The sequence below is a fragment of the Antechinus flavipes genome, chromosome 2, assembly GCF_016432865.1.
Source record: "Antechinus flavipes isolate AdamAnt ecotype Samford, QLD, Australia chromosome 2, AdamAnt_v2, whole genome shotgun sequence".
NCBI lineage: Eukaryota > Metazoa > Chordata > Mammalia > Dasyuromorphia > Dasyuridae > Antechinus > Antechinus flavipes.
The window spans coordinates 274,065,721-274,092,838 of NC_067399.1; the positions used below are offsets into that span (position 1 = coordinate 274,065,721).

General features: G+C 38.1%; 2 protein-coding genes across 4 annotated transcripts in view; one reads left to right on the forward strand and one right to left on the reverse strand.

Annotated features, from left to right (window-relative positions):
- Positions 1–3,425: 3,425 nt before the first annotated feature.
- On the reverse strand, positions 3,426–16,107 carry OIP5 (Opa interacting protein 5). Its single transcript, XM_051977116.1, has 5 exons — positions 15,363–16,107; positions 13,137–13,203; positions 10,171–10,293; positions 7,527–7,608; positions 3,426–4,246 (listed from the first exon to the last, which is right to left on the reverse strand). Exons 1-5 carry the CDS (start codon positions 15,838–15,840, stop codon positions 4,148–4,150), a joined length of 849 nt encoding a protein of 282 aa, XP_051833076.1. The 5' UTR covers positions 15,841–16,107; the 3' UTR covers positions 3,426–4,147.
- Positions 16,108–16,169: 62 nt separating this feature from the next.
- NUSAP1 (nucleolar and spindle associated protein 1) overlaps positions 16,170–27,118 on the forward strand; it is a 31,765-nt gene continuing 20,816 nt past the window's right edge. For 2 of the 3 annotated variants that reach the window (XM_051977111.1, XM_051977112.1), the window contains exons 1-2: positions 16,170–16,316; positions 26,255–26,323. In XM_051977111.1, coding sequence (XP_051833071.1) covers positions 16,224–16,316; positions 26,255–26,323 — 162 coding nt within the window. In that variant the 5' untranslated portion in view covers positions 16,170–16,223. The remainder of the gene's footprint in view (positions 16,317–26,254; positions 26,324–27,118) is intronic. The other variant, XM_051977113.1, reaches the window with a different exon arrangement.

The following is a 27,118-nucleotide window of genomic DNA, read 5'->3' on the forward strand; positions in this document are numbered from 1 at the left end:
TTATCTGTAAAAGATTGAGATAAAAGCACTTAACCTACTGGGTGTTTTGTGAGGATTGAGCTAATATTTGTAAAGATCTTCTTAAAGTACCTGGTAGACTAAATCTCTATAAATGCCTAATCACTTCTCTTATTGAATATGCTTAATTCTAATTTCACAACATGTATATGTCCCATTTCTATTCATAGCCACTAGATTGGTTTAGGCCTTCCTCATCCTTGGACTAATGTAATAGCTTTCTGGTCAGTCCTTTTGCAAGTCTTTCTCTGCTCTAGTCCATCACCTGCTCAGATGCCAAAATAATTTTTCTAAAGTACAGATCTTACTCGCTCTCTACCCAATCAGTTCCAATGGTTCCCTGACACCACCAGATCAAATACATCATGATGTTTAGCTTTTAAAGCCTTTCACAACCTTCTACCTTTTTAAAAAAGCTTTATTCTCCAGTCCACCTATTCTGACTTTTTTGCTATTCGTTGAACATGACACTCCTTCCCTCTTGACAGCCTGTCCCCCATGCTAAGAATGCTTTTCCTTCTCATTTCTATTGCCTGTGTCCCCTGACTTCTGTCAAGACGAAGCTTAAAACCCACCTTCCACAGAAAGCTTTTCTTGGTTCCCCTTGCCTCTCCCACCATGGGCTAGAGCCTTGCCTCAGATTTCCTTCCATTTTTATTGTACATATCTTACATGTACATTGCATATTGTGCCTACCATTACAATGTAAGCTTGAAGGCAGGGACCATGTTTTAGCCATTCTTTGTAACCGAAAGTGCCTGGAGTATAGTAGATACTTAAGAAACATGTGTTGACTAACTTGACAATACCACCATTATGACTAGCTCACCTTCACATAGTATTGTAAACCTAATAAAGCACTTTCTTCACAACCCTATAAGGTAAATAATAAAAGTCATTGCCTCCACTTTATGGCTAAAGGAACAGAGAGGCTAGCTAGACTTCTGATTTCAAGGTCCATGCTCATTTGACAATGGCACAACACTTGGAATATAAAAAGTATATTTTAATGAATCAGCAGTTGATATTGGAAAAATAAAATAGGAACATAATTGTAGGAGTAAAGGGGCATTATGAACAAATCATTTAATATATTCAGGTGGGGGTCAAAGGGAAGAATGAAGGTTAGTATGGGCAAGAATCTCATCTATTATCAATCAATCAGTTTTTCAGGGAAAGAAGGGCCAAGAATTGCATATTAAGGATGTGGTTGAGTTTCTTTGGGGTATGGTTTGGTAAATGGAATATTATTGTGCTAAAAGAAATGAAGTAAATGGTTTCAGAAAAACCTGGGAAGTCTTAAATGAACTGATCCAAAGTGAACAGAACTAGAATTTTCACAATGCTTTAGAGAAATGCACATTAAAATAACTCTGAAGCATCACCTCACAACTATCAGATTAGCTAACATAACAGAAAAAGATGACAAATGCTGGAAAGGATTTTTCCACAAAAATAGGTACCACTGTTGGAGCTATAAACTGGCCCAATCATTCTTAAGATCAGTTTGGAACTATTACAAACTCAAAAGGTGATAAAACTGCATATCTTTGACCCAGCAATACTTTTTTTTTAAATTACTTTTTATTTTGAAAACACACGGAAAGATAGTTTTCAACATTCACCCTTGAGAATCCTTGTATTCCAAGTTTTTCTCCCTCCCTTCCCCCCACTCCTCTCACCTAAACAGCCTGTAATCTAATATAGGCTAACTATGTACAAGTTTTATAAACATATTTCCACATTTATCATGCTCAACAATACTTCTACAAGGAGTATGAGCCAAGGAGGTTAAAGATAAAGGACCAATATGTACAAAAATATTATAGCTCCTTCTGTGATAGAAAAGAATTAGAAACTGAGGGGATACCTATCAATGAGGAAATAGTTGAACAAGTTAGGGTATATGTATGTGATGGAATATTATTGTGCTAAAAGAAATGAAATAAATGGATTCAGAAAAACCTGGGGAGTCTTAAATGAGCTGATCCAAAGTGAATAGAATTAGAACATTGTATACAGTTACAGCAATATTTGAACAAATCAACAATATTTGAACTTTGAAAAACTGATCAATTATCTTGTTCAAAAGAGTTGATCCATCATATTGATCATCACATAATTTTGTTATGTGCATAGTGTTCTCTTGGTTCTGCTCACTTCACTCAGCATCAGTTCATTTAAGTCAGGCTTTTCTAAAATCACCTGCTCAAATTTGGAACTATGCTCAAAAAGTTATCAAACTGTGCCTACCCTTTGATCCAGCAATGTCTCTACTGGGCTTATACCCCAAAGAGATACTAAAGAAGGGAAAGGGACCTGTATGTGCCAAAATGTTTGTGGCAGCCCTGTTTGTAGTGGCTAAAAGCTGGAAAATGAATGGATGCCCATGAACCGGAGAATGGTTGAGTAAATTGTGGTATATGAACGTTATGGAATATTATTGTTCTGTAAGGAATGACCAGCAAGGTGAATACAGAGAGGACTGGCGAGACTTACATGAACTGATGCTAAGTGAAATGAGCAGAACCAGGAGATCATTATATACCTCAACAATGATACTGTTTGAGGATGTATTCTGATGGAAGTGGATCTCTTCGAGAAAGAGAGCTAATTCAGTTTCAATTGATCAAAGATGGGCAGAAGCAGCTACACCCAAAGAAAGAACACTGGGAGATGAATATAAACTGTGCTTGCATTTTTGTTTTTCTTCCTGGATTATTTATACCTTCTGAATCCAATTCTCCCTGTGCAACAAGAAAACTGTTCGGTTCTGCATACATGTATTGTATCTAGGATATACTGTAACCTGTTCAACATGTAAAGGATTGCTTGCCATTTGGGGGAGGGGGTGGAGAGAGGGAGGGAGGGAAAAATCGGAACAGAAGTGAGTGCAAGGGATAATGTAAAAAATTACCCTGGCATGGATTCTGTCAATAAAAAGTTATTAAAAATAAAATAAAATAAAATCACCTGCTCATTTCTTACAGAACAATAATAACACATTATATTCAAGTATCATAATTTATTGAGCCATTTCCCAAATGATGGGTATCTACTCAGTTTCCAGTGTCTTGCCATTACAAAAAGATCTGCTATAAATATTTTTGCGTATGTGGGTCCTTTTCACTTTTTTATGAATTCTTTGTGTTACAGACCTAGTAGAGAGACTTAGAGACATTGCTGGATCAAAAGGAGTATACACTGTTTTATAGCCTTTAGACATAGTTCCAAATTTCTCTCCAAAGCTGTCTCCCACCTTATTGAGCTCCTTGAGAACAGGAACTTTTGCCATTCTTTTCACACAGTACCTGGCACACATGCAGTATTTAATAAATGTTTGTTGACTGGTAAAAATATTATAACCAGAAATTCCTTTGTAAGAATAAATACACAGAACATCACAATTTTCTCCAAGTTCTTTTTAATAACTTACTATTTTTTAAAATACGAGATTCATAAGTAAGAAAAAATAAAAAAGAAAAGCTGTAATAATACAGACTGTCAAGATCTCAGCAATATTTATATAAACAAATACTTTGTACAGGTTCAAAATTAAAATAATATTCTGTTTACTTTCAATATTTCAAAACAAAAGACACATTTGGAAGACAATCATATATCTTAAGTTTGGGGCACATTATAATTACTAGTTACCTTTGAACTTACAATCATTAAATATTTTTTTAAAAAAAGACTATACTAAAAAAAATTTTTTTAAAGACTACTAAAAACACTTTTTAAAAAAGACTACTGACATTTATGTAAGATGAAAAAAATTTTTTAACACAACTGAATTCTGAAGCACCGCAAAATGGACAACATTGAAGTGGAAGTCTCAATAAGCTTACTTGGTAAGAAATGTTCTTAAAGACAAATTACTTTATGAAACTTGAATCTTGAGATATATATTCCTGGTTTTTAAAGCAACTTCCATCTTTACTTTTCAGTTATAACTTATCAATACATCTGGTTAACCAGAAAAGAAAAAAAGATTTTATTTGGAGAATGTGCTTTTTTATGTCCTAGAAATCAACCAAATGAAGACAGGATACACAGACATTAAATACTTCCTGTGATCACAGTATAGGATGAGCCTACTCTTAAAAGTTTGTTTCTGATTCAAATGTTATTCCAGCTCTACATCCAATGGTCCATGGATCATCCTCTTCAGCTCCCGAATTATTTTTGTTAAGTGAGAGTCCATCATCATAATCTTCTCTTTGAGCTAGGGAGTACACAGAAATCCAAAAAATTCAGCATGTATTAAGCTACAAAATACATTAAGTGACAAAAGAGCATCTTTACATTTAAACTAGATCATTAGCAAGTGAGCTTTCACTCTTTCAAGACTTAAATTACATATTAGATCCATTTCTGGAACCATGGAAACCACATCAAGTTTTACACTATTGGGCTTTTTCTTTTTTAAAACTATAAATCTGAAAACCACCAGAAAACCAAGAAACACTCAAGAGGAAAAAAAAAGTAAACAGACTAATTCTGGAATAATTTAGGAACAGAGACAGCAATATAATGATACAATCTTATTTTCATCTTATCCTTCCAAATGAATCTTTTCTCTTTATCATTTCATCTTAACCTATTTATTGTACACTTCTATCATTATTTACAGTGCAATGATATTTCATTTCATGGATATATCAATTTACTTAACCATTTTCCAATAACTGGACATAAGAATTTTTCTTCCCCTTTCTTTAGTAGGAGCTAGTTACTACTATTTTTCGATTAGATTTTTTTTTTTTTTTTGGCTGAGGCAATTGGGGTTAAGTGACTTGCCCAGGATCACACAGCCAGGAAATGTTGAGTGTCTGAGGTCACATTTGAATTCAGGTCCTCTTGACTTCAAGGCTGAGGCTCTATCTACTGTGCCACCTAGACACCCCTACTTACTACTATTTTTCAAAATCATCAAAACTTTAATGTCTCACAAAAGTTGCTTCATTGTTTAATATATTTATCAGAGGAAATATCAAATTAAATCCATAGTAACCAATATAATTTTTTCAAAGTCCTAAAATATTTCCAAACTTAGGCAGTAATAATCCAGATCGGTAACATATATATATATTTTAGACATGTATAATATAGATAAGCAGAGTCTTGGCTAATTCAGAACAGAGGGCTTAAAATTTATAAACTCATGGTTCTTCGATTTCAGAAATAAAGAGACTTTTGCTGAGCTTTAAAAAAAAGAAGGGGATACAATGGAGTTTTATTGGACGGTTTACTGAAACAAAAACTTCTAGGTTTGTCAGATAAACCCAAATTCCAATAAAAGTTCAAAAATATACATCAAAGCTAAATATAAAAGACTGTGGGTTATCAATGGAGATATATCCATCAAAGATTTGGGGCCTCAGGAAGCTGGAGGTTTTGGAGTACTTTAAGACTGGGAGCTAAATACCTAATCCATATTCAGCTCCTTATCTTGGAAGAGGCTATAGAGCAGGAAACAAGTATTCACTGTGGTTCCTAGGATTACAAACATCGGTCATCATAACTATAGAGCTCTTAGAATTGTAAGAAATCTGGCTAATGGTAATAGAGAGCTTGTGCCCGGTGGAACTCCCATCTATCAGAAATGTTTCAAGGTGTACCAGAAATGCTGAGACTTACAGTTCTTGGAATTCAAAGACTACAATCTAAGTGTTGGCTCTGTTCGAAATGTACTGTCTCATTCTGTACTTAAAAAAGATCATGGTTCAACCCAAAGAACCCAAGCATCCCATCTTTATTTATTGGGCCTTCCACAAGTTATCTCCCTACTGCTCACCTCACTACATCTCGGATCTCTTCCTCTCCCCATCTTTTTTTTTTTTTTTTTTTTTTAACGGTGTTCAGGGAAAGCTTGCTTCCCCACTTAATAGTTGTCCTTTCCAGAGCTGGCGGCTTATTTTTTCATGCTCCTTATCACCCTGGGCATACTTCTGGATTTCTCATAACTCCTTTTATTTTTTAAATTTCATTTTTTTCAATTATCCAGGATCTGCTTCTCACAGCCACTTGTGGACTATACCTCTGCACCATCACGCAGAAACTGCTCTGTGGTTCACTGTCTTCATTTGGTTCACACAGTCCAAATCCTGGTCTCCACATCATTTCTCTTTCTTTCTCAAGGAAATCTATACCTGGCTCACCAACTTCCTTTTCATCCTAATGGGATACTCAGAGGGCTTCAGTAAGCATGCTTGTGTCTCCTAAAATGCCCTGGGCTCCCTATTTCACCCCCACTCCCATGTCACCCACAGGGATTTCATTATCACCTATTACTAGAATTATCTCCAAAATCTTGAATTCTGCCTTTCTTCTCTCTGACCATAACTTCTTATCCCTTTAATCTAACCCACTCCTCTTTTTTATCCTCACCGTGACTTCAAGTTATCCTTCCCCTGCTCTACAAGTTCCTGCTAAAGTCTTAATTTTTCCCCCAAAACATATTCTTGATTGACTTCAAAAATATACCGATTACTTGATAACTACAAATCTTAACAGCCTCTTCCCAATCTCATTCCTCTTGATACCTCTCCAGTGTTTGATGCTTTGTTACCACATCTCTTACTGAATACTCTTTCCTACCTTGTATTTTGTGATGCTTCTCTCTTTGATTTTCTAAGCATCTGACTTCTCCATCACAGACTCCTTTGATGAATTATAATCTATCTCCTGTCTACTGAGTGAGAGTGTCTTCCATAGTTCTGTTTGAAGCCCTGAATTAATTTCTCACTAGTCCCAAAGCATCAACTGCTTACTAAAAAACTCCATTTGGATTTCCCATCAGCATCTAAAACTCAACATGTCCAAAATAGAGCTTATTTTTCCCCTCAATGTATCCCTCTTCCTCCAAATTTCCCTGTTTAAATTAAAGGTATCACCACCCTCTACCAGCCATCCTTTCTTCTTTACCCCTCCTCCACAGCCAATTATCTGCCATGTGCTTCTTCTACAACCACATTCTCTCTTGCATCTATCACTTTTTTCCTACTCACACAGCCTATGAACAAGTTCCTTGTTCCTTCCGATAAAATGACATAAATGGTGTCCCTGCTAATAATCTTCCCCCTCTCCAATTCATCCTTCACAAGGTTGCCAAATCAATATTCTTAAAACAAAGGTCTTGCCCATGTTCTTCCCTTATTAAAAAAAAAAAAAAAAAAAAAAACTTCAGTGTCTTCAAGAACAAAATATAAGGTCCTCACCCAAGAACATGAAGCTCACCTTCCTCCAAAACTAGGCTTGCCCTAACTTCAAACATTTCATTGTACTCCCTCCCCCCATATATTCTCTGATCTGGCCAAGCTAATCACCTAGATAAAATATGTAGATTATTGATAGTTTTATTTTTGATTTTGCATGCCCTGCTCTTAACTTAACTTAAATGTTTTAAAAATTCAATTTTATCCACCTGAAATCCATTTCTATTAGTGCAAATCATCAAGGGGATTCTATTTAAAAGAAAAACACACAAAACAATGAAAGTTTACCTTTGAAATTTGTTCACTTAGATGCTTAGTGGGAAATTCCATCTCAGATGCATTTACTACAGATTTAGTTTTTAAAAGATAGCTGTAAGAACACAGACATGTCATTAGTATTACTTTCCATTACTTAACAGAGTAGATATATTACAATAACACTACCTACAAAAACAATTTCTCTGGAGCAAATCCTACATTATTACTGACTATAAAAAAGAGAAGAGAGGAGGAATAGAGAAACTTGAGATCACATGAAGATAAAGATAAATTTATGTTATGTTAGAATAGTGAAATCCAGATGGAAAATAGTGGGTGGCAGAAGTGGAAAGGCAATCAGATATGGATAATCCCTGGGAACTTCTGAAGAAAAGAAACCCAGACCCAATTTGTGGCACCAGTTAAGTGGTCAGTCTCGTTGCTTACCACTCCCAGGATACCATCCCTCCCCTCATTCTTGGTCTTTACAGTTTTCCCTCAATGAAGGTATTTCAAATCCTAAAATTTGTAGTGTCTACTAATACCAGGTAAGTGAAGACTGATTTGGGTATCCTTGTTCCCAAATCCCTAGTATGGTTACTGGGGAGATCTATTTCTAGCATCTCTGAAAGCTATTTCCAATAGAAATACTGGTGGTTAGGTTGTATAATACAATAAATTCAGTACCATAATGATTCAAACATATTATGGCCTAAATAGGGTGAGGTGGAAACCTCTTCACTGTAACACTATGGAAAAATGTCTTTGTAGTTTCAAATAGTTCACTAAGATAGAAACTTATGTATAAATTGACCTAAGGGTTATGTTCTTAAACAAAAATTACAAAGCATCTTCCTTTAGTGAGAAGCAGTGTCTTGTAGAAAAGCCCTGGGTTCTATCATAGACTTGACACCAATTTGCTTGCTATATGACCTCTCTGAAATTCAGTTTCTTGAAAAGAACAGTATCTACTACAATATTTTCTATGGAATTTTTAAGAGGAAGATGTTTTGTAAACCATAAAAGTTCAAGTTCAGAAGCTGTCAGGTTTAAAGCTAGAAAGAATCTTACAACATTTAAAATAACCCTTTCACTTTACAATGAAACTTGCCTAATTCTCGTTTTTCAATTTAGTTTTTGTTTGTCTCTAAAAATTATAAATGGTTATAAACTGTAACTGAAGCAGTGTGTTAATGACAACATACCTACTCAATTAGAGGTTTTATGAGAAATTATAATTAACTTTAAATGATACTAATGAAGAAATGTGGTTTTTAATTTTTTCCCTCCTCATACTGCTACTGCCTGTATTTTACTTATTTTGCCAAGTCTCTCCATCTCACTCAGAGTGGGGTTGAAGTTTTGACTTGCTCTGTTTCTGACCAGCATTTGTTCATCCCTACTTCCAGAGGCCTTTTATTGATGTTGGACATCCAGTCACTGTTAGCCCTCCCTGAGGACCAGCCTCAGAACCCCAACCTCTAGCAGGGATTATAGGTATGTCCTATCATACACTGCTTATGTTTGGCATTTTGATAGCTTGTACAATGACCTGTGGAGCTACTCAGTTCTATAAAAATGAGTCCAGTTATTGGTATTGCTTACATTCTATGAGACAACATGGTCCAGTTGAATAAAGTTCTCGCCTTGGAATTAAGAGATGTGGATTTAAATTCTGCCTCAAACCAATTTTATTGCTGGGGCAAATCATCTAAGTGTTCAGTCTCAGTTTCTTCATCTATAAAATGATCACAATAATACTTGTACTATGTACCTCTAAAATTTGTTCTGAAAAAAGTACTTTACAAACTTCAGTATTTCTTATTTTACTAAAACAGAAAATCAATTCTAATACTATTAGGCCATATTTGGCAATGATTTTTCTAGACAGGAAACATGCAAATTTTAGAGAAGCAAAAGACTTTTTTAAAAAGCCCATCTGACCCAACCCTGCCAATTTATAAAGAAACTCAAGAGACCCACAAAAGGACTTGCAAAGGGCCACAGCCCTAGTAGAAGAACCCAGACTAAAATCTAGTTCTTCTGACTCTCAATTCAGAACTCATTAAATGCTTCATTTAATTCTAAATAGAAATTTCATAGTGGCAGAAACTAGAAACTGATAACCAAGTTTCCAGACTGTAATACCACCATATTTTATTATCTTGAGCCCCTTAATGGAAAAATAGAAATCCCATGTTTTTTAATGGATACAAAATATGATGGCACTAAAGAATGGACAGAGCAAAAAAAAAAAAAACAAACAAAAAAAAAAACCCTAGAATTTTCTTCTGATTCAGTACTTTAGATTCTAGCTAGTACGTTCAAATAGAAATTAACTGTGGGGAAAAAAATGCAATGGCTTATTTAATAATAATGATAGGTAATATTTACGTAGTATTTTAAGATTTACAAAGCACTACACGTGTTATCTCACTTCTTTGCACTATTAAAAATAACTTAATCTCTTCTGAAAATATTTGCTAAGGAAGGAATTTAAAAATTATTCTGATTGTTTAAATGACCAAGATTCCCTGAATAGTTGTATTCAGTACTATTTGTCATACTAACACTTAGTCCCTGTTCTTAATTCAATTCTTTAATATTATTCCTACAACAAATCACCCTGGTCCCCTGAATATTTTCATATATTTAATGATTAAAGTTTACTTACCATACAATGCTGTCCTTAAAAAGGCAGAAGAGACCTTTCAAGTCAGAAAGAGTAGCATATGTAGAATAAAGTCTGAAGCCTATAGAAAGCCCACAAGAATGACAAAATAAAGGGTTGTAGGTACTGAAAAACAACAAGAAAGATTAGACAAATTGTAGCACAAAAGTTAATCAGTCTCCAGAAGTTACCCAGTTTCCATTGTTCCCTTCTACCATATTCTTGTAGAACAATATTCAAATCACTTTGGTCACTGCTCCTGAACTTCCATAAGAGTCTACTTAAAAGAGTCCTTAAAGTTTCCAAAGCAAAATTTCTCTCCTTTGGCCATCATTCCTTAATATGTGTTCTCTTACTCATTCAAATACAAGTTTCAGAAAGCAGGGACTATCTTTGCTATTATGCTTAGCACATGAACAAGGAATAGGTGCTTTTTCATTCATTCATCACCATTAAAAACCAGACAGTCACTAAGCACTAATAAATTAAGCACAACTTTGTGCCAGGCATTGTGTTAAGGATACAAAGAAAGGAAAAGACATTACCCTAAGAGCTCATAATTCTAATGAGGGAGATACATGCAAACAATTTATCTTGTAAAACAAACCAGAGGATGAATTAGAAGTAATCAACAGAAGAAAGTCATTGGCATTAAGAGGGTTCAGGAAAGGCTTCCAGTAAAAAGTGGGATTTTAGCTGGAGCTTAAAGAAAGTCAGGGAAGTCAGGAGGTAGAGAGGTAGAGAGCAGAACAGAAATAATTCCAAATAAGTGGGACAAATAGTTCAAAGATAGAGCATCTTTTGTGAGGAACAGCAAGGAAGCCATATCATCTGGGGAGAGGGCAATAAGGTAAAAGAAGGCTGAAAAGTTAGGAGACAATTGGGTTATTAAATGCTGTGAATGGCAAACTGGTAAAAATCAGTTGATGCTGGGGTGATAAGGAGACACTGGAGTTGAGTAGGTAATAAATATGGTAGTAACATGGTTAGGAAGACCAATTTGATAGGATAGTTTGGACTGGGGAAGAGACGAGGCAACAATAGTTCTGGCATAAGGTGATCCAAAGCTCATAGCAGGAAGTATCATAAATTCAATTAGATTTGGCAACAAACTGGGGGGTGGGAGAGTGAGAAGAAGTGAGAAGCCTGGTTGGAAGACTTGTTTGGGAGCCTGAGTGACTAAGAGGATAGTGGTACCCTCAATATTAATAGGGAAGTTCAAGGATGGGGAGGATTTAAGGGAAAAGATGAATTCAATTTTAAATATGTTGAGTTTAAGATGGCTACTGGACATCCATTTCAAGATGGCTACCTGTAAAGATACTAAACTGAAGGTCCAAAGAAAGGATGTGACTAAATAAGTAAGTTTAAAAACCAGCAAAATAAAAATAACAACTAAACATAAGTAATCTAACTAAATGGTAAAACAAAACAAAACAAAAAAAAAAAAACCACTGTGAATACTGATTGCAAACATCAATTACAAGTATGTTTTAAATTTTTAAAAATCATCTTTGATGTTTTACATGATAGCACATATATAAACCAGATCAAACTGCTTACCTTCTTTGGAAAGGGAAGAAAGAAGGGAGAAAAATCTGAAACTCAAAATATTGTAAAAAATGGATGCTAAAAATTTCCTTTTAGAGTATCTGGGGGAAAATAAAATGCTATTATATGAAAAAAAATTAAATAATCATTGAAAATGTAAGAAATTATACAGTAACATCAAACACATAAAAAATTTAAGATCACAAATATTACATAATAAACTTGGTATCATCATGTGAATTTCTAATTGAAGGAGAAAAAAGGAAACCAAATTGTCTCCTGATGTTGCCAACAGTCTCTTTCTAGCAGAACTTGGATAATTATAATGAAAATCAGCTTTATTTGGCATTCAAGACACTGTAATTTGGCTTTAATTCATTTTTCAAGTAACATTCCACTCTACTTCCCTTTATACATCCAGCCTAAGTGGACTTAATACGCAGTCTCAGAATTGGATGGGATCTCAGAAACCAAGTTGATTCAACAAGCATTTACGGAACATTTACTATGTGCTAGAGAGAAGACAAAAATCAAGCAGTTTCTCTGCTCAAATTTAGAATCCTGCTATGTCCAGCAGATGATAAATGATTCCTGTCCAGTCTTCTGATTTGAAGATTTCCAAGAAAGGGAAAACCACCAGGTTCTGAGGCAAATGTGGACAGCTTCAATTGTAGGGAATCATCTCTAAACTTAAATCTGCCTCTGAATTTCTACCTACCGTTTCTACTTCTCCAACAAAAGTATGATTCTTCCATTCAACAGCTGTACAAGTCCTAACAACTGTCTTCATAAAACCCAAAGTCTTTTGTTCTTTAGGTTAATAGCTTACGCCATGATCTCTGTCCTTTTCAGCCACCTCAGGATATACTCCGAACTTATTTATGTCTTTCCTAAAAATATAAAGACTGGACACAGTCTCTCAAAGGTAGTTTGACTACCTGTGCTCTAGATACAAGGCTTTCTCTTAAGACAACAAAAAGATTTCTAGTCATACATTCTCTGAGGCTAATTTTTGTTTCTCAACTGTAAAATATTACATTTACCTCAATCTCAGTTCATCTTATTTATCTTGGCCTTCAATCGAATGTATAGATCCTGAATCTGTCATCCAATGCAACAGTAATCATTCTAAGCTTTGTGGCATTGACAAATTTAACTACTACAAGTTCCAGGTAAATTGCTGATGGGCATAGAGTATCCCTTACCAGCTCCTCACAGACAAAGTTTAAAAAACAAAGGGGGGGATGGAAGAGAAAAAAGGGTAGAAAGAGAAGAGTATAAAATGGCACAAAGATTATATAAAATGTGAAAAAAAATGGGGGAAAATAAATTCTTTTGTTCTAATATCTCTAAATATCTTTCATTACAGTTTTATCAAATCAGAAACCACAGACACATTTCAAATAATTAGTACCTACCTGCCAAGGAGACCACCTTCAATGCCAACCAGTAAGGACTTATCCAAAATGACATTATTTGTAAGTCCTAGAAAGAGAAACACTAATAAGAATCTGACTCTCTAGTAGTAGTAATTAGATTTCTTCATCTAGTATCTTCTAGCCTGGTTCACCTTTCTCAATAAAACAATAATTATAAAGCTCCAATAAGATGCAAGGTATGACATATTAGGCCTAGAGATTCAAAGAAAAAAAAAAGGTTCAGGGGGCATATATTCTAATGGAACACAACACATACATAAGAAGTTAAAAACAAGATAATCTGAGAAAAGTGGCAACACTGTTTATCAAGGAAAGATTCAGAGAAGATGGGTTCTAAACTGAACTTGGAAGTTAAAGGCTCTGGACAGACCAAGCTAAGGGGTGAGGATATTACAGGCAGGAAGAAAGTCCCATGTGAAGGTGCAGAAATGGAAAGTTAAATATGTAAGGAATCTTCACTTTGGTTGGAATGTAAAGAAATAAGTCTGGAAAGATAGGTTGGAACCAGGTTGTAGAAAGGGAAATGAAAAAGCTGAAGACTTTGTATTTTATCCTAGAGGCAATATAGAGCAAGGGAGTCAGACCTGTATCTGAAGAACACATTGAGTTGGGAGAGTTTAGATAGAAACTATTAGGAAACTTTTGTAAAGAGGAGTGTGTGGGAAAAGGTTTGAACTAGGATGTCGACTTTGGGAAACGAAAGCAGAGAGACAAACAGGCTGTAGAATGGCTTGGCTCATTAGATGGGGCAGCAGGGAACAGTGAGAGAGAAACAGAATCAAGGACAAATTCTAGGTCATACTACTTCTCCAATTTTGAGAGGACTGGAAAAGAGTGAGAAGTTCCATTTTGAACATATTAGATTTGAGATACCAGATGACATCTAGGCAATATGCAGCAGGCAGCTGGCTATGACTTCAGGGAGCAGGAGTAGAAATGGGCCTCTGGGATGTACAGACAAGTAGAAAGGATCATCAAAGAACATAACATAAGAGAACAGGGCACAAAACACAACCATGGAGAATGCCCATATAAGGCAGGCCAGAGATGGATCTTGAAATGGAATGAGGAATAGTCTGATAGGTTAAAGAAAAGGAGGAAAGAACAATACCCTAGAAATCAGTAGAGACCTCTCTCTCCCCCACATCTTTTTCTCTTCCCTCTTTCTCCTCCCATTTGTCTCTCTTTTCCTTTCTTTGTCTCTCCCCCTTTTTCTCTTCTGTCTCTCCTCTCTCTCCCCTCCCTCTTTCTCTCTCTCCACACCACTGGATTTGAATGTCAGATTCTGAAAACATCCTAGATTTATTTTTGCTTTTTCTTTGTATTACCCATGAAATAGTACAGTGATTAGCACATAACAAGGATTTAATAAATACTTGTTGAGTGGCTGCCAACTCCCACTTATTTGTATAGTGGAGCAAGATCATTTTGAGAGTTGAACAACTAGAAATCCATAACCCACAACCCAGAGAGGTTGGGGAAGTCTGCTTGAAGTCTCCCATGTAAACAACTGTATACAAGACTGGAAAGAAATTCAAACCTTCCATTTTACAAATGAAGCAAGTGAAGCCCCAAAAGTGAGGTGCCCAAAGACACATGAGAAGAAAATGACAGAGGTGGAGAATCTGAAATAGGAGCCTCAGACTAAGCCAGCATTCTTTCTACTGTGCCATGTGTAGCCCTGCCTCAATGGGAGTTAATGTTCCACTTGAAACACAGGGATTTCTAGAGACCCTAAAACCTCTCAGGCTTAAGTTGACAAACTTAATCAGCACTGATTTCACTGAATTGTAAAGAGAAGCAAACGAGATAATATATGTAAATTGCTTTGCATACTTTGAAGCGCTAAATAAATGCTAATTATTTATTTTAGGTTTAACCCACTATTATATGGAGTTAACTCCAGAGCTCACACCCCTAATATTAATCTACCCGTAAATCGCTCGGCCCGTGACTCCCCAAACCAAAACTCTCTTCCCCGGCCAGGGCTTCCTCTTACAAGTAGTTGTCTTCAAGTCAGTAAGTACTGCACTAAGCGCCTACTATGTGCCAGCCACTGTGCTAAACCCCCTCCTATATCCCTGCGTGGTATCCGCAGCGGCCGGCGCCTAGGAGGTCTCGCTCCTCATTCATTCATTTGTTCTTTCGTTCCTTCATTCATTCCTCGTTCGCAAGGGCTGGGGGAGGGGGCCGCGCCGCACTCACTGCTGAAGACCAGGATACTCAGGAGACGCGTCTCCTCCCGGCACAGATGCACCGAGTCTCCGAGCACTGCGAAGCAGCCCAGACACTGGAACACCACCATGTTCTCCAAAAACCCCGAGTCCCCGGGCGCCCGCGGGGCCGAGGAATCCGGCGGAAGGCTCGAGGGCCCCGGCACGGCCTCGTCTCCGCGGAGTCCGCGGGAACCCAGAGGGCAAGACCTCTTGGCCGCCTTGGTCTCCCACTCCATGGAGGCGAAGGAGGTCTCCTTGCCCACCGACTGCCGGCCGACCTGTCGGCACTCTCTAGCGGCCTGCGCCTCCAATTCCTCGAAAATCAAACTGAGTGACTTCCTCCCGGGCCTCCTAGAAGCTACGGCCACAGTCCTCCCTTTTTCTTCTTCCTCCTCCTCTTCTTCCGCCTTGCCTTCTGTCTTGACCTCGGCGCGCGGACCCCGCTTCCGACGCGAAGATCTCCTCATGGCCGGACTCGGCGCGAGCCGTACGAGAACTCCGGACGACCGGCGGGAACTCGGAGGGGAGAGGGGAGTCAGTGACCTAAAAGGTTAGAAGAAAGGAGCACGAGCCCGAAGAAACATGCCTCAGGCAAGCCGAACCAATCGCGTTCGCGGGGGGCGGGGCGAAATCGAGGTCGGCGCTGCTACTGGCCGAACACGGGGTCTCTGCTCCCTTCACCACTTTCAGCCAATGAGAAGGCGGCATCCCTCAATTTAAACTATCCGACATAAATCAGCAAATAACGTTTCCGGGGGCGGCGCGGGAGTTTTGAACTGTAGCTGTCTCGGCTGTTAGACTTTGGGGATCCTGACAGCGGGAGAGACGCGTCCCGGCGGGTGAGAGCGGTATGGCCTTCCCTTTGGCTGTGGAGTTGGACTCTTTCAAGTACTGCGAGCTGCAGAGCTTGGCCAAGAGCTTGGGCCTCCGGGCCAACCTGCGGGTACGAGGGGCCGGGCCGCTGCGGGGCTCAGCAAGAAGGGTCGGTGGGTAGAGGGCAGGTAAAGACAGGTGATACTCGAATGATCTCTGAAACTGATCCTTCCAGTTTCAATTAGCTGGGGGGAGCTGCTTGTGAAATATGTCTTGTGAGTATTTACAATACGACTTTCATATTCATTCAATCAGTAAACATTTATTAAATGTCACTACTCTGTGCCGCGCACTGTGCTAAGCGATGGAAATCAGGTAAACCCTACAAATCTGGGTCTGATGTATTGATGAATGGATTGTCCAGACTTTAGGAAGTAGTGGAGAAAAAAATGTTAAAGATGCTAATTAAGCTTAAAACTTTTCCATGGATGTATCAATTTTTTTTTTTTTTTTTGAGAGATGGTTAAACGTTTAGACCTTGAGCTTTGTGCTCGAGATTACCGTAATCTGTCCTCGGAGAGGTCTGTCTGAGTTGGGAGGTGTTCCTGCTTTTGTCTGCTTGTGTATATGAGCCTTTTTTGCTCTGGGTAGCCCCAGAGCCTGGCATTCAATGGGTACTTTATGTTTATAGACATGCACATCTGGGTTGTGGAGTTTCATGGTAGTTGCTCTCACTCACAGGGTTCTCAAGCATCCCTTCCTTGCTTGGCCAGGGAAATCCTATCCTGGCATCAAAGCTAGGAGGGGAGTTGCTGACCTAGTCCTGCCCTGGACCTTTGTTTTATGGAGGGTAAGAACAGAGGTCCTCAGATGAAGTGAGTATGCAAGGCCACGCAGGCAGTAAGATGGCATTGAACCCATATTCTTCTATTATACAGTGCTTACAATCTTGGGAGCTCCTGAAGCCCTCTAGCCTTGTCCAGCAATAGGAGGCTGAGAAAGGGATTGGCTGTGAAAGAAGGCTTTTTGGGTAGAGGCTAAATTAAGGGGATTACAAGAAGTCGTGATATGATGGTGATGAAATGCTGTTGTGCTGTAAAAAAAATGACAAGTGGGTGATTTCAGAAAAACCTGGGAAGACTTATATGAGCAGCTTTAAAGTGAAGTGAACAGAACTGGAACATTATACACAATAATAATATTGTAAGATGAACAACTATGAATGAGTTAGCTATTCAGAGCAACACAATGATTCAAGACAATTCTAAAGGACTTATGATTAAAAATGCTATCCATTCTAGAGAGAGAACTGATGGAGTCTGAGTGCAGATCAAAATATACTTTTTAACTTTATTTTTATTGGGGGCAGGGAGGGTCTAGGATCTGTTTTCTTTTTCAATGTGGTTAATTTGGAAATATGTTTTGCAGGACTTCAGATATATAATCTAAATCAAATTGCTTGCCTTCATAAGGAAAGGGAGGGGAGGGAAAATGGCAGAGAAATTGGAACAATTTTTTTTTTTTAACATGTAATTGATGGAGAGAAAAATGAAAAAATAGGTGCAGGGCCATATCTGAGTTCATTTTGTGTGGTTCAGAAATGGTGAGGGGTCACCATTTAATAAAAAAGCTGGAGAGATCTCTAGAAGCAAAGCAAAGTTTATTATACATTCTCAAGAGTCTGAGTGCAGATCAAAACATACTTTTTAACTTTATTTTTATTGGGGGCAGGGAGGGTCCAGGATCTGTTTTCTTTTCCAATGTGGCTAATATGGAAATATGTTTTGCAGGACTTCAGATATATAATCTATATCAAATTGCTTGCCTTCATAAGGAAAGGGAAGGGAGGAAAAATGGCAGAGAAACTGGAACAAAATATTTTTTTAACATGTAATTGATGGAGAGAAAAAGGAAAAAATAGGTACAGGGCCATATCTGAGTCATTTTGTGTGGTTCAGAAATGGTGAGGGGTCACCATTTAATAAAAAAGCTGGAGAGATCTCTAGAAGCAAAGCAAAGTTTATTATACCTTCTCGAGAGAAGGGCATCCCCCCCATCCAGCAGATAATCAAAGGGAGGAAGGCCCGTCTGGGGCCCCAGACACTTTTCATCTCTAACGCAAATACCCCCTCCCACCACTGACCCTCATCCTTTTTGGCTGAGGATCTTACATTCTAAACTCGGAAACTACCCAAGAAATTGAACTTGACCAATAAGTACATAGTTGCCCATATTTGACTGAAAGATGGGAGGATAGCAGGAAGGGGACTTAAGTATGCCCTTGACTTAATGCTTAAAGTCCTTCAGACCTACTCAAACTCTGAAGTAGATGAAACCTTACTCAATTTTCACAACTATCTTGAAAGATCTCACCTTATCTCGTTCAGTCCCCCTCTTATTTGTACACTGAGATCTCTTAAAATTCTTGTGTCATAACTTCACATTCCCTATCGAATTTCTTTCTCATCCCCTTCTGGCTCCTATTGGTCCTCTTGGACCACCACCAGCTCTCACCCTTGTCCTTTTAACACCATCAATCTAACAGACCCTTCAGCTTTCTCTTCTAACCTAATCATTCTAGATAATGAGTTTTGAACTATTCTGGTTATCAATCAGATCAAACAAGGTATGCAGATAGAGAGTAATATAACACTACTGAGAGCTATAAGGCCAAACCAAAGGAGCTGCTTCCACCAGCTTTTCCCAAGCCAGGACCAGCAGGAAGTAGTAAACGGTGAGGTCTAAGTCTGTACAGGAACATGAGCAAGTTTCCTAATGTTCTTAGTGACTTCTTTTACTAGATTTCCATTGTCATCAATCTTCATACAACAAATATACAAATTTAGTTTCACACAAACTCCCCCTTACTCAGCTAACAAATAATCCAGCACAAGGCTATTGTAAAACAACCTCTCTGGTTTGAGTAGCTTGGTCAGCCAAAAGATCTAGTGCCTCAGCCGTCTGATTGGTGATACTCTCTACAACTGCTTGAAGCTTAATTATCCTGTTCAACATATATATTGGGGTTCTATATTCCCAACTTCCATCTTGAGCCCAAGTAGCTGGCCCATAGTCTTTATTCTTTCTGGAGGCCAGGTATCACCCCAACCATTTGCATCTCCAATCTGAGTAATGGAAATATCTAAACCCCATTTCCCTCTTCCCAAATCATCGTACAACTGAATCCCTAAATATTGGTTTGCCTGTTCAGGAAGAAAGAAAAATTTTGGCCTCATTAGTCCAATATAACAAATCCCTGTCCAATTAAGAGGTAGGTGAATATAAGCAGTTAAGCCACAGATCCAATAATGTCCCTTTAGAGCAGATTGTTCCCTCGAAAATATGTCTGAACTATTCCTTGTAAAAGGGTAATATTGCTGGTCTCTTGTCCCTAGGGGACCTCCTTCTACAAAGGTAACATACTGACATTTCCATAAACCCTGCTCCTTCCTCCAACTACAATTGGCAACTGACCATTGATCTATTAGGTTAGAGATCCAGGCTGGGCTTACGGGGATAGGTACCCATGGCCATTGGCTCAATTGTTGGAATCCACCACAGAATTTGATAAGTCAAAAGTGCTCCCTATATTCTGCATGAGCAGGAGGAGCTGGTTCTCATCTCTGGAAGGTAAAGGTTTCTATGGCTATCATGAGGAAATAGACAAACCCAAAGCTCAGGGAAACCCCCATGAGGTTTTCCCAAAATAATTAATTTAAGAAAAGTCATACAGTTACAATGCATTGGGCTCAGAATTTGCATTCCCATTCAGTGGAGGTCCTCTCCTCAAATGTAATTTGAGGGCTCCCCATCTTCAGCTGTCCGCTCGGATAAAGATGGCGCCACAGGTCCTTTTGTTCTGGTGTGATGTGTCCAGCCTCGTTCCTGGGTGCAAATTGCAGCGTCCAAGGTCAGTATCATCTGGTAGGGTCCGTCCCAGCACAGAGTCAGCTTCTCATCCTTCCAGGAACAGATCAACAATCTCCAAGCTGAATTCTATGTACAGGGAAACCTAGAGAAGTCTGAGATATTAACCCTTTTTGTTGAAGTTCTTGTAAATGTCTTAGCAATGACTTAACATATCTCTTAAGAAAGAAATCCTTTGTCTCTAAGATAGGGTCCCAGTTTCCCATAGGACAAGCTTGGAGAGGATGACTGTACAATAATTCATAAGGTTTCAAATCCCTATATCTCCACGTGGATTGGTTCTGATTCTGATCACAGCAAGAGGAAGACATTTAGTCCAAGGTAGTTGGGTCTCTAAAGATAATTTAGTCAGTTGCTGTTTTATTTCTTGATTCATCCTTTCTGCTTTCCCAGAAGAGGGAGGATACCAAGGGGTGTGGAGATCCCAAGTGATTTCTAAGGCCCCAATCAGATTCTACAATACTTGGGCAGAAAAATGTTTTCCCTGATCCGAGTCTACCCTCCCTCTCCACCATTCCATATCTAGGAATAATCTGTTCTAATAAGACCTTACTTACTGTCAAGGCAGTTGCTCCTCGGGCTGAGGGGAATGCCCCCACCCATGAGGTCAGATGGTCCACTATGACCCAGCAAGTATTTGAGGTGACCCACTGGTGACAGCTCAGTGAAGTCCACCTCGATGCTCTGGAATAGTCTGATTCTCAGAGATCCCTTTTGGGATCTGGTGTTGAGTAGCCTTGTTAGTCCTTCGACAAATGAGAGCCGTCCACCAGTTGTCGGGCCATGCTATATTGGCCAAGGATAACATACCTTGTCAGCACAGCATCACACAGGTTTTGGACAACCCAGTGACTGCCCTGGTGCAATTGTTGAAGGACCTGCCTCATACTTGCTTTGATCAGTACTTCCCTGCCATCAGATAAGAGCCATCATTCTTCCGAGTTCCCAACTGCTCCGAGAGTTGAGGCCTTCTCTTTTCCTTCTGGTAAAACTGGGAGAGGGTAGACTAGGGGGAAGTACAGATATCAAGGCCATTATATGAGAAATCTCCTAGTCTCCAGCTCCCTTGGCCTCCTCATCTGCTAATCTATTTCCCCTTGCCTCAAAAGAATTTCTCATCTACCACTCTGTAAGATCCATCCATAAACCAATTTACTCCCCCAGGGATTGGGGATTCTTATAAATCCTCTTATTTTCGTTTGAAAATCAATTAACTCTAAACAACAATATTCCTCTGCAGGGGTAGTTCTGTTCCAGGGGACAAAAAGGAGGCAGGATTAAGATTATCAACATTCTGGAATCTGTGAGCTATCTCCCAGCCCTCTGATTTAATATTGTTCTTACTTAGTATGGGACACTATATACCCCCCATGATCATGTAAAACATGAAAAACGCATCTAAAGACAATATAGATCTTTGATAAGTAAGTCTAGGGCCTAGGATTGGGGTTTCAGAGATAGTCCTGCCTTCCATCAACATACAGTGTAAAAGGCTCTAGACCTAAATAAGGGTGTGATGAGATTCCCAGTTTTCTCTCAAAGAACAAGGGGCAAAGTGAGAGTGGCCCCAAGTACTTGGGCGAAGTAAGCCTTTAGATAAAGAAACTCTAGCCCCAGAAAGTAAAAAGGTTAAAAGACTAATAGCAGCAACTAAAGTCTGGGCCCCAAATTAAAATATCTATTTAAGGCAGTTTTACTTCAGGTAACTGTCCTTAACTATCCTTAACTATTAACCATTCCCCCTTATGACCTATGCAGTCATACCTGAATTCAAAACTCCCAGTAAATATTAGCTGCATTTCCAAAAGATTTTATCTCTTACAGCAATTATCATTAATCAAGGCTTCAGATGAATCTAGTTCAAGAATCACAGTAAAGGGTTCATCCTAGAAAATTCACAGCTTATTCAGCTTATCTTTCTTATCTAAGTAGATAGTTCTAAGTTTAACATTACACAGATCATTTTGCCTTTAAAATACTCAAATATAAAGAAAAAATTATAAATCGCATGTTGTCCATCCCTTTTCCACATGAAAGAAACTTTCAGATCTTTCAGATTAATATTAATATTCTCTTCATTCTAAAAAAAGAATTAAATTTTTGGAAATAGCCCTATCAAATTATCAAATCAGATTAAAATCCTGCTCTAGATTTTTTATCATCTTCCTTAAACAAGGAGACTATCATGCATGTAAATAAACATTAAATAATTTGCTTTAGATAGATGGGATCTTAGTAGAAATAAATCGCTTTCAGATAACTTACAGTTCCACCAAACTTCTTAGAGCAGCTGTAGACTTGAAAAATAAAAATAAAACATTCAGTTATTAACACCATATAAATGTAGGCTGTTCCTTTAAACAGTAGAAGCAATTGATATCCAAACCAGCAAGGTCTTGCAGTTGTTAAAAAGCAAACATACTTAATGGGGAAGGGGGATTAGATCACCTGACAAGGTCCCTCTCCACATGGCTACCCTTCCCCCACTCCACCATGCTTCCCGACCCTAACTTATCACAGCTAACTTTTTTAGGGTGCCATTTCCCCAGGATCCAATCTGCCAGTTCAAGACAGGCCCCAGTCTCATGGTATATATCTCCTTTCCCCATGGCAAATGGCAAATTTACTAGGGAATTGTGCCCTTTTTTCCCCCATTTCTGGAGAGCTATTTTCCTCTTTTACTCTCTTTTCTCTCACATCATCTCTCTCCTTCCAAAGCTTATTTGCTTAAACCTTCTCCGACATATGTTAAACATTCCCAAACCAATACTTGATGCTCTATTTAAACTATTAATTGCTTTTGCAAATTCATCTTTCTTGTCCCTTGTCTTTAAGTCAAGAAAAAAAATTTTTTTTAACTTTAAACTTCAAGGTTCGCAAATAACTGAATCAAATTTCATAAAACTTATACATGCCCAACAGAGGATGACAAATTTTTAAAGCATAACTCAGTTACAAATTACCCAATACCTCTAGAAAACAACATACCATCTAAGTAGGGAGATACAACCCCAACCTCCCCTAAGGTAAACTACCAGCATTTTGTTTTAATAATCTATATTTTAACTTAAAATCCCAAACATGGCTTTAAATTCCCAATAATATAAAACCACTTTTGCTATCATATTTAAAATAATGAATTTCACTAAATAGCAGTTTCTTTCCCTTGGTCCCACATGGCCCTGCTGCAGTCAGGACACATGGGAGGGAAAGGAAAGAAGCCACCATCTTCACTCTCTGGATCCCACATACTTCTCCAAAATATAGGACTATTGTGATCCCAAATGGTATTTCTGATCAGCTGAAACTACTCCTGCAGCTGGAGGGTTTCTCCTGTCCCATTCCTTCATAGCTGCACCTCTAATTAGTCCCCTTTCCTCTGGAGGGGCTGATGGAATTAAATCTTTCCTTCTCTTTCAGGTACAAATTCAGTCTTGGGCACACCCAGTCTTTAATAGTGCCTTCCCCAATATCTTTGTCACCCCAGACAAAACAACAATACCTTATCATCTTTTTCTTTTTTCCTTATATATTTTGGCAGTTTGTTCCAATTACTTAATTTATCTCCCAAGGGACTATCTACCAGTATTTTCTAATCATTTTTTCTCATTTCTCCCTGAGAGGGCTGGCTGGGACTGGGCCACACCCATTGAATTTCGACGGAATCTAAATTCCAAAATGCCCAAACACGCCAATTGTCACCAATTGACTTCAGTCACCTTAGAAGGCCTAACCAAGCCTATCCTGTCCAGAGACCCAGAGTTTAAGACTCCAGGCCTTACAGGGTCCTGTCCAGAGACCTCTCCAGAGTTTATGACTCAAGAGCCTCACAGAGGACTTACCTCTGGGTTGCTGCACAACAAATTACTTGACTGATCTGTTCTCCACCGACCTGTTGGGATTTTACCGCGGAGTTTCTCCCTTTGCTTTGCTCTGAGTTTCTCTGCTTCGGGCCCACTTTACCTTGGGGAGTAAGGAGAAGCCCTGGATGCTGGTGGGCTGCCTAAATCAGGGCAGGGCGCCACCCCGCTAGCACCCCAAGTAGTGAGCATACTACTCACCACAAGTAGTGTGATCCCGGATGAGCCCCCAAAACTGTGTGGTTCAGAAATGGCGAGGGGTCACCATTTAATAAAAAAGCTTGGAGAAATCTCTAGAAGCAAAGCAAAGTTTATTATACATTCTCGAGAGAAAGTCATCCCACCCATCGAGCAGACAATCGAAGGGAGAAAGCCCTGTTGGGGGCAGGAGCAACACTTTTAATCCCTAACGCAAATACCCCCTCCCACCACTGACCCTCATCCTTTTTGGCTGAGGATCTTATATTCTAAAGGCGGGAACTACCCAAGAAATTGAACTTGATCAATAAGTACATAGTTGCCCATATTTGACTGAAATAGGGAGCCGCTGATGTCATGGGAGGATAGCAGGAAGGGGATTTAAGTATGTCCTTGACTCAATGCTTAAAGTCCTTCAGACCTACTTAAACTCTGAAGTAGATGAAGCCTTACTCGATTTTCACAACTGTCTTGAAAGATCTCACTTCATCTTGTTCAATTTCAAACAAATAGCTGCTACACATAAGGTGTGTTTATTTCAGACAACCTTCCATTTGTTCCTTGGTGTATATCTTAAGTAGAAAATTAATTGCCTAATTTTTTTTTCAGATGGCATGTTAGTGATCACTTAATTTCCTCAGCTTCCTATAATAGTATAAACTGATGAATAATTTTTCTCTTCTCATTGGGAGAGAAAACCTCTTATAAGAATTATACACAATCAAGCAAAGGAGATTTTCACATTGGCTGTGTTCAAAAATTTTGATTCATTCTATACCCTAAGTCCATCACCTCTGTCAGGAGGTGACATATATTTTGTCATGAATCCTATTCAATCATAATTGGCCCTTGGATTGAACAGAGTTCTTAAGTTTCAAAGTTTTTGTCTTTACAATATTATTGTTATTATATAAATTTTTCTCCTCTGCTCATTTCTTAATACAAGTTTTCCAGATTTCTCTAAATGGTCTCCATCATATATATAGTTACATATCATAATTTGTTCAGCCATTCTATAACTGATGAACATTACCTTAGTTTTCTGCTCTTTGCCACCACAAAAACAGCAACTTTTTTTTTTTCCTTTTTCTTTTATTTTTCCTCTCTCAGTGATCTCTTTGGAGTATAGGCCTAGTGGTGGTATCAATAGGTCAAATGATATGAATGGTTTTGTAACTTTTAGGCATAGTCCTAAATTGCTTTTTAGAATGATTCTGCCAATTCACAGTTAAGGGGAATTAACAATACCTATTTGCACATAGCTCCTCCAGCTTTGTCAACTTTGCCAATCTGATGAATGAATCGTTTCTTTCAGAATTTCAATTGCAAAAGTATGTGTGAAGTTACTGTTCTTAATTTCCATTCTAGTTAAGGAAATCAAACATGCTTATTAGTACATTAGTATTTCTATCATAAAGATCCATAGGATGTGAAGCCAGAAGGGACCTTGAGGATCACTTAGTTCAAGAACACTTTCATTTTACAAATGAAAAAACTAGGCTCAGCGAATCTTGCCAAAATCACACAGATAGTAAATTCCATAATTTTTGCATCCTGACTGCAAAATAAGTGGTTTTTTTTTGTTTGTTTGTTTTGTTTTTTTACCTATACAGCATTGTATTTTGATGAAGTGAGTCTCTGAATTGGTACTCAAGTCATATAAAGTTTAGTTTTTTGATAATTATCTAGGCTTTCTCTCACTTGGAAAGTCTGCACTTTATGGTGAGAGTTAGGGTCAAGGAAAGAGGTAAGTACAGTGAGGTTTGCAAGAATTATATTTCTTCTTTTTTTAAAATAACTTTATTTTACCCATATGCATGGGTAATTTTTTACAACATTATCCCTTGAATTCACTTCTGTTCCAACTTTTCCCTTCCCTCCCTCTACCCTCTCCCCTAGATGGCAAGCAGTCTTATACATGTTAAATATGTTATAGTATATCCTAGATCCAATATATGTGTGCAGAACCTAATAGTTCTCTTGTTGCACAGGAAGAATTGGATTCAGAAGGTAAAAATAACCAAGAATTATATTTCTTCATTTGATTTCGGCTGTAATTATGAATTCTTTAACCCCTTTATAGGGAGACAAACTTTTAAAATCATTGAAAGAACACTTTCAACATGAACTCAAGAAAGAAAATGAAAATCAGGTAAGTAAGCACAGTTTATCATTAGCAAAAAAACTGACTTCAGTAATTGTTCATAATTGAAGTTGACTTAAAATCTTCTGATGCATATTGTGGAGACCACTGTTAGAAGCAGAATTAATTTCTAGGTATAATTAACTTAAAAAATGACTTATTTGGATTAGTAATGTTGCTTTCTAGCTACTGTCTGAGTGTTGAATATAGTGCCTTAGAGGACAAAGTAGAAAATTTAATGAAATTGCTGACCGCCAGACTCTATTCCATTGTCCAAAGATCAGAGTTTTCAACAATCAGAGATCTAGATGATATCAGATGGATCACTGAATGCCTCAATGAAGTATGAGGAAATATAATCAAAAGGAAGGAAATTGAAAGTACTTAAGACATTGTAATAGTGATTATACATAAATATTATCTGAAAATTCAGTATTATTATTCTCCACAAGCTTTTCTATTCCCTTCATTGTCTTAAGTAGATCTATGTCTCTGTCCCTGACTTTTTAAAAGTCTGGTTTCCTGTTGATGAATCCTTCATTAGTTATTCCAAACCAGTAAGCATTTATTTTTGTTTGTTTTTTTGTTTTCAAAGCATTTGGGATTATGGCCTGCCCAAGGTCATACAGCTAGGAAGTATTAAGTATCTGAGTCCGAATTTGATTCTTCCTGAGTCTGGGGCAGGTATTCTATCTACTGTGTCATGTAGCTGCTCCTAGTAACCAGTGATGTGTAAGACATTGTAGAGGGTGCTAGCGAAAATTCTCACCCTCAAGGAATTTACCTTCTGTTGGGGTGGGTTGG

Bases quoted from the DNA above. Each gene is read 5' to 3' on its own strand.
- OIP5 (XM_051977116.1), bottom strand. From the start codon at position 15,840: ATGAGGAGATCTTCGCGTCGGAAGCGGGGTCCGCGCGCCGAGGTCAAG. The intron at 7,609-10,170 runs GTAAGTAAACTT...GTGTTCTTACAG, and splicing joins TTTAAGGACAGCATTGTATG to CTATCTTTTAAAAACTAAAT. The intron at 4,247-7,526 runs GTAAACTTTCAT...TGTACTCCCTAG, and splicing joins TAAGTGAACAAATTTCAAAG to CTCAAAGAGAAGATTATGAT.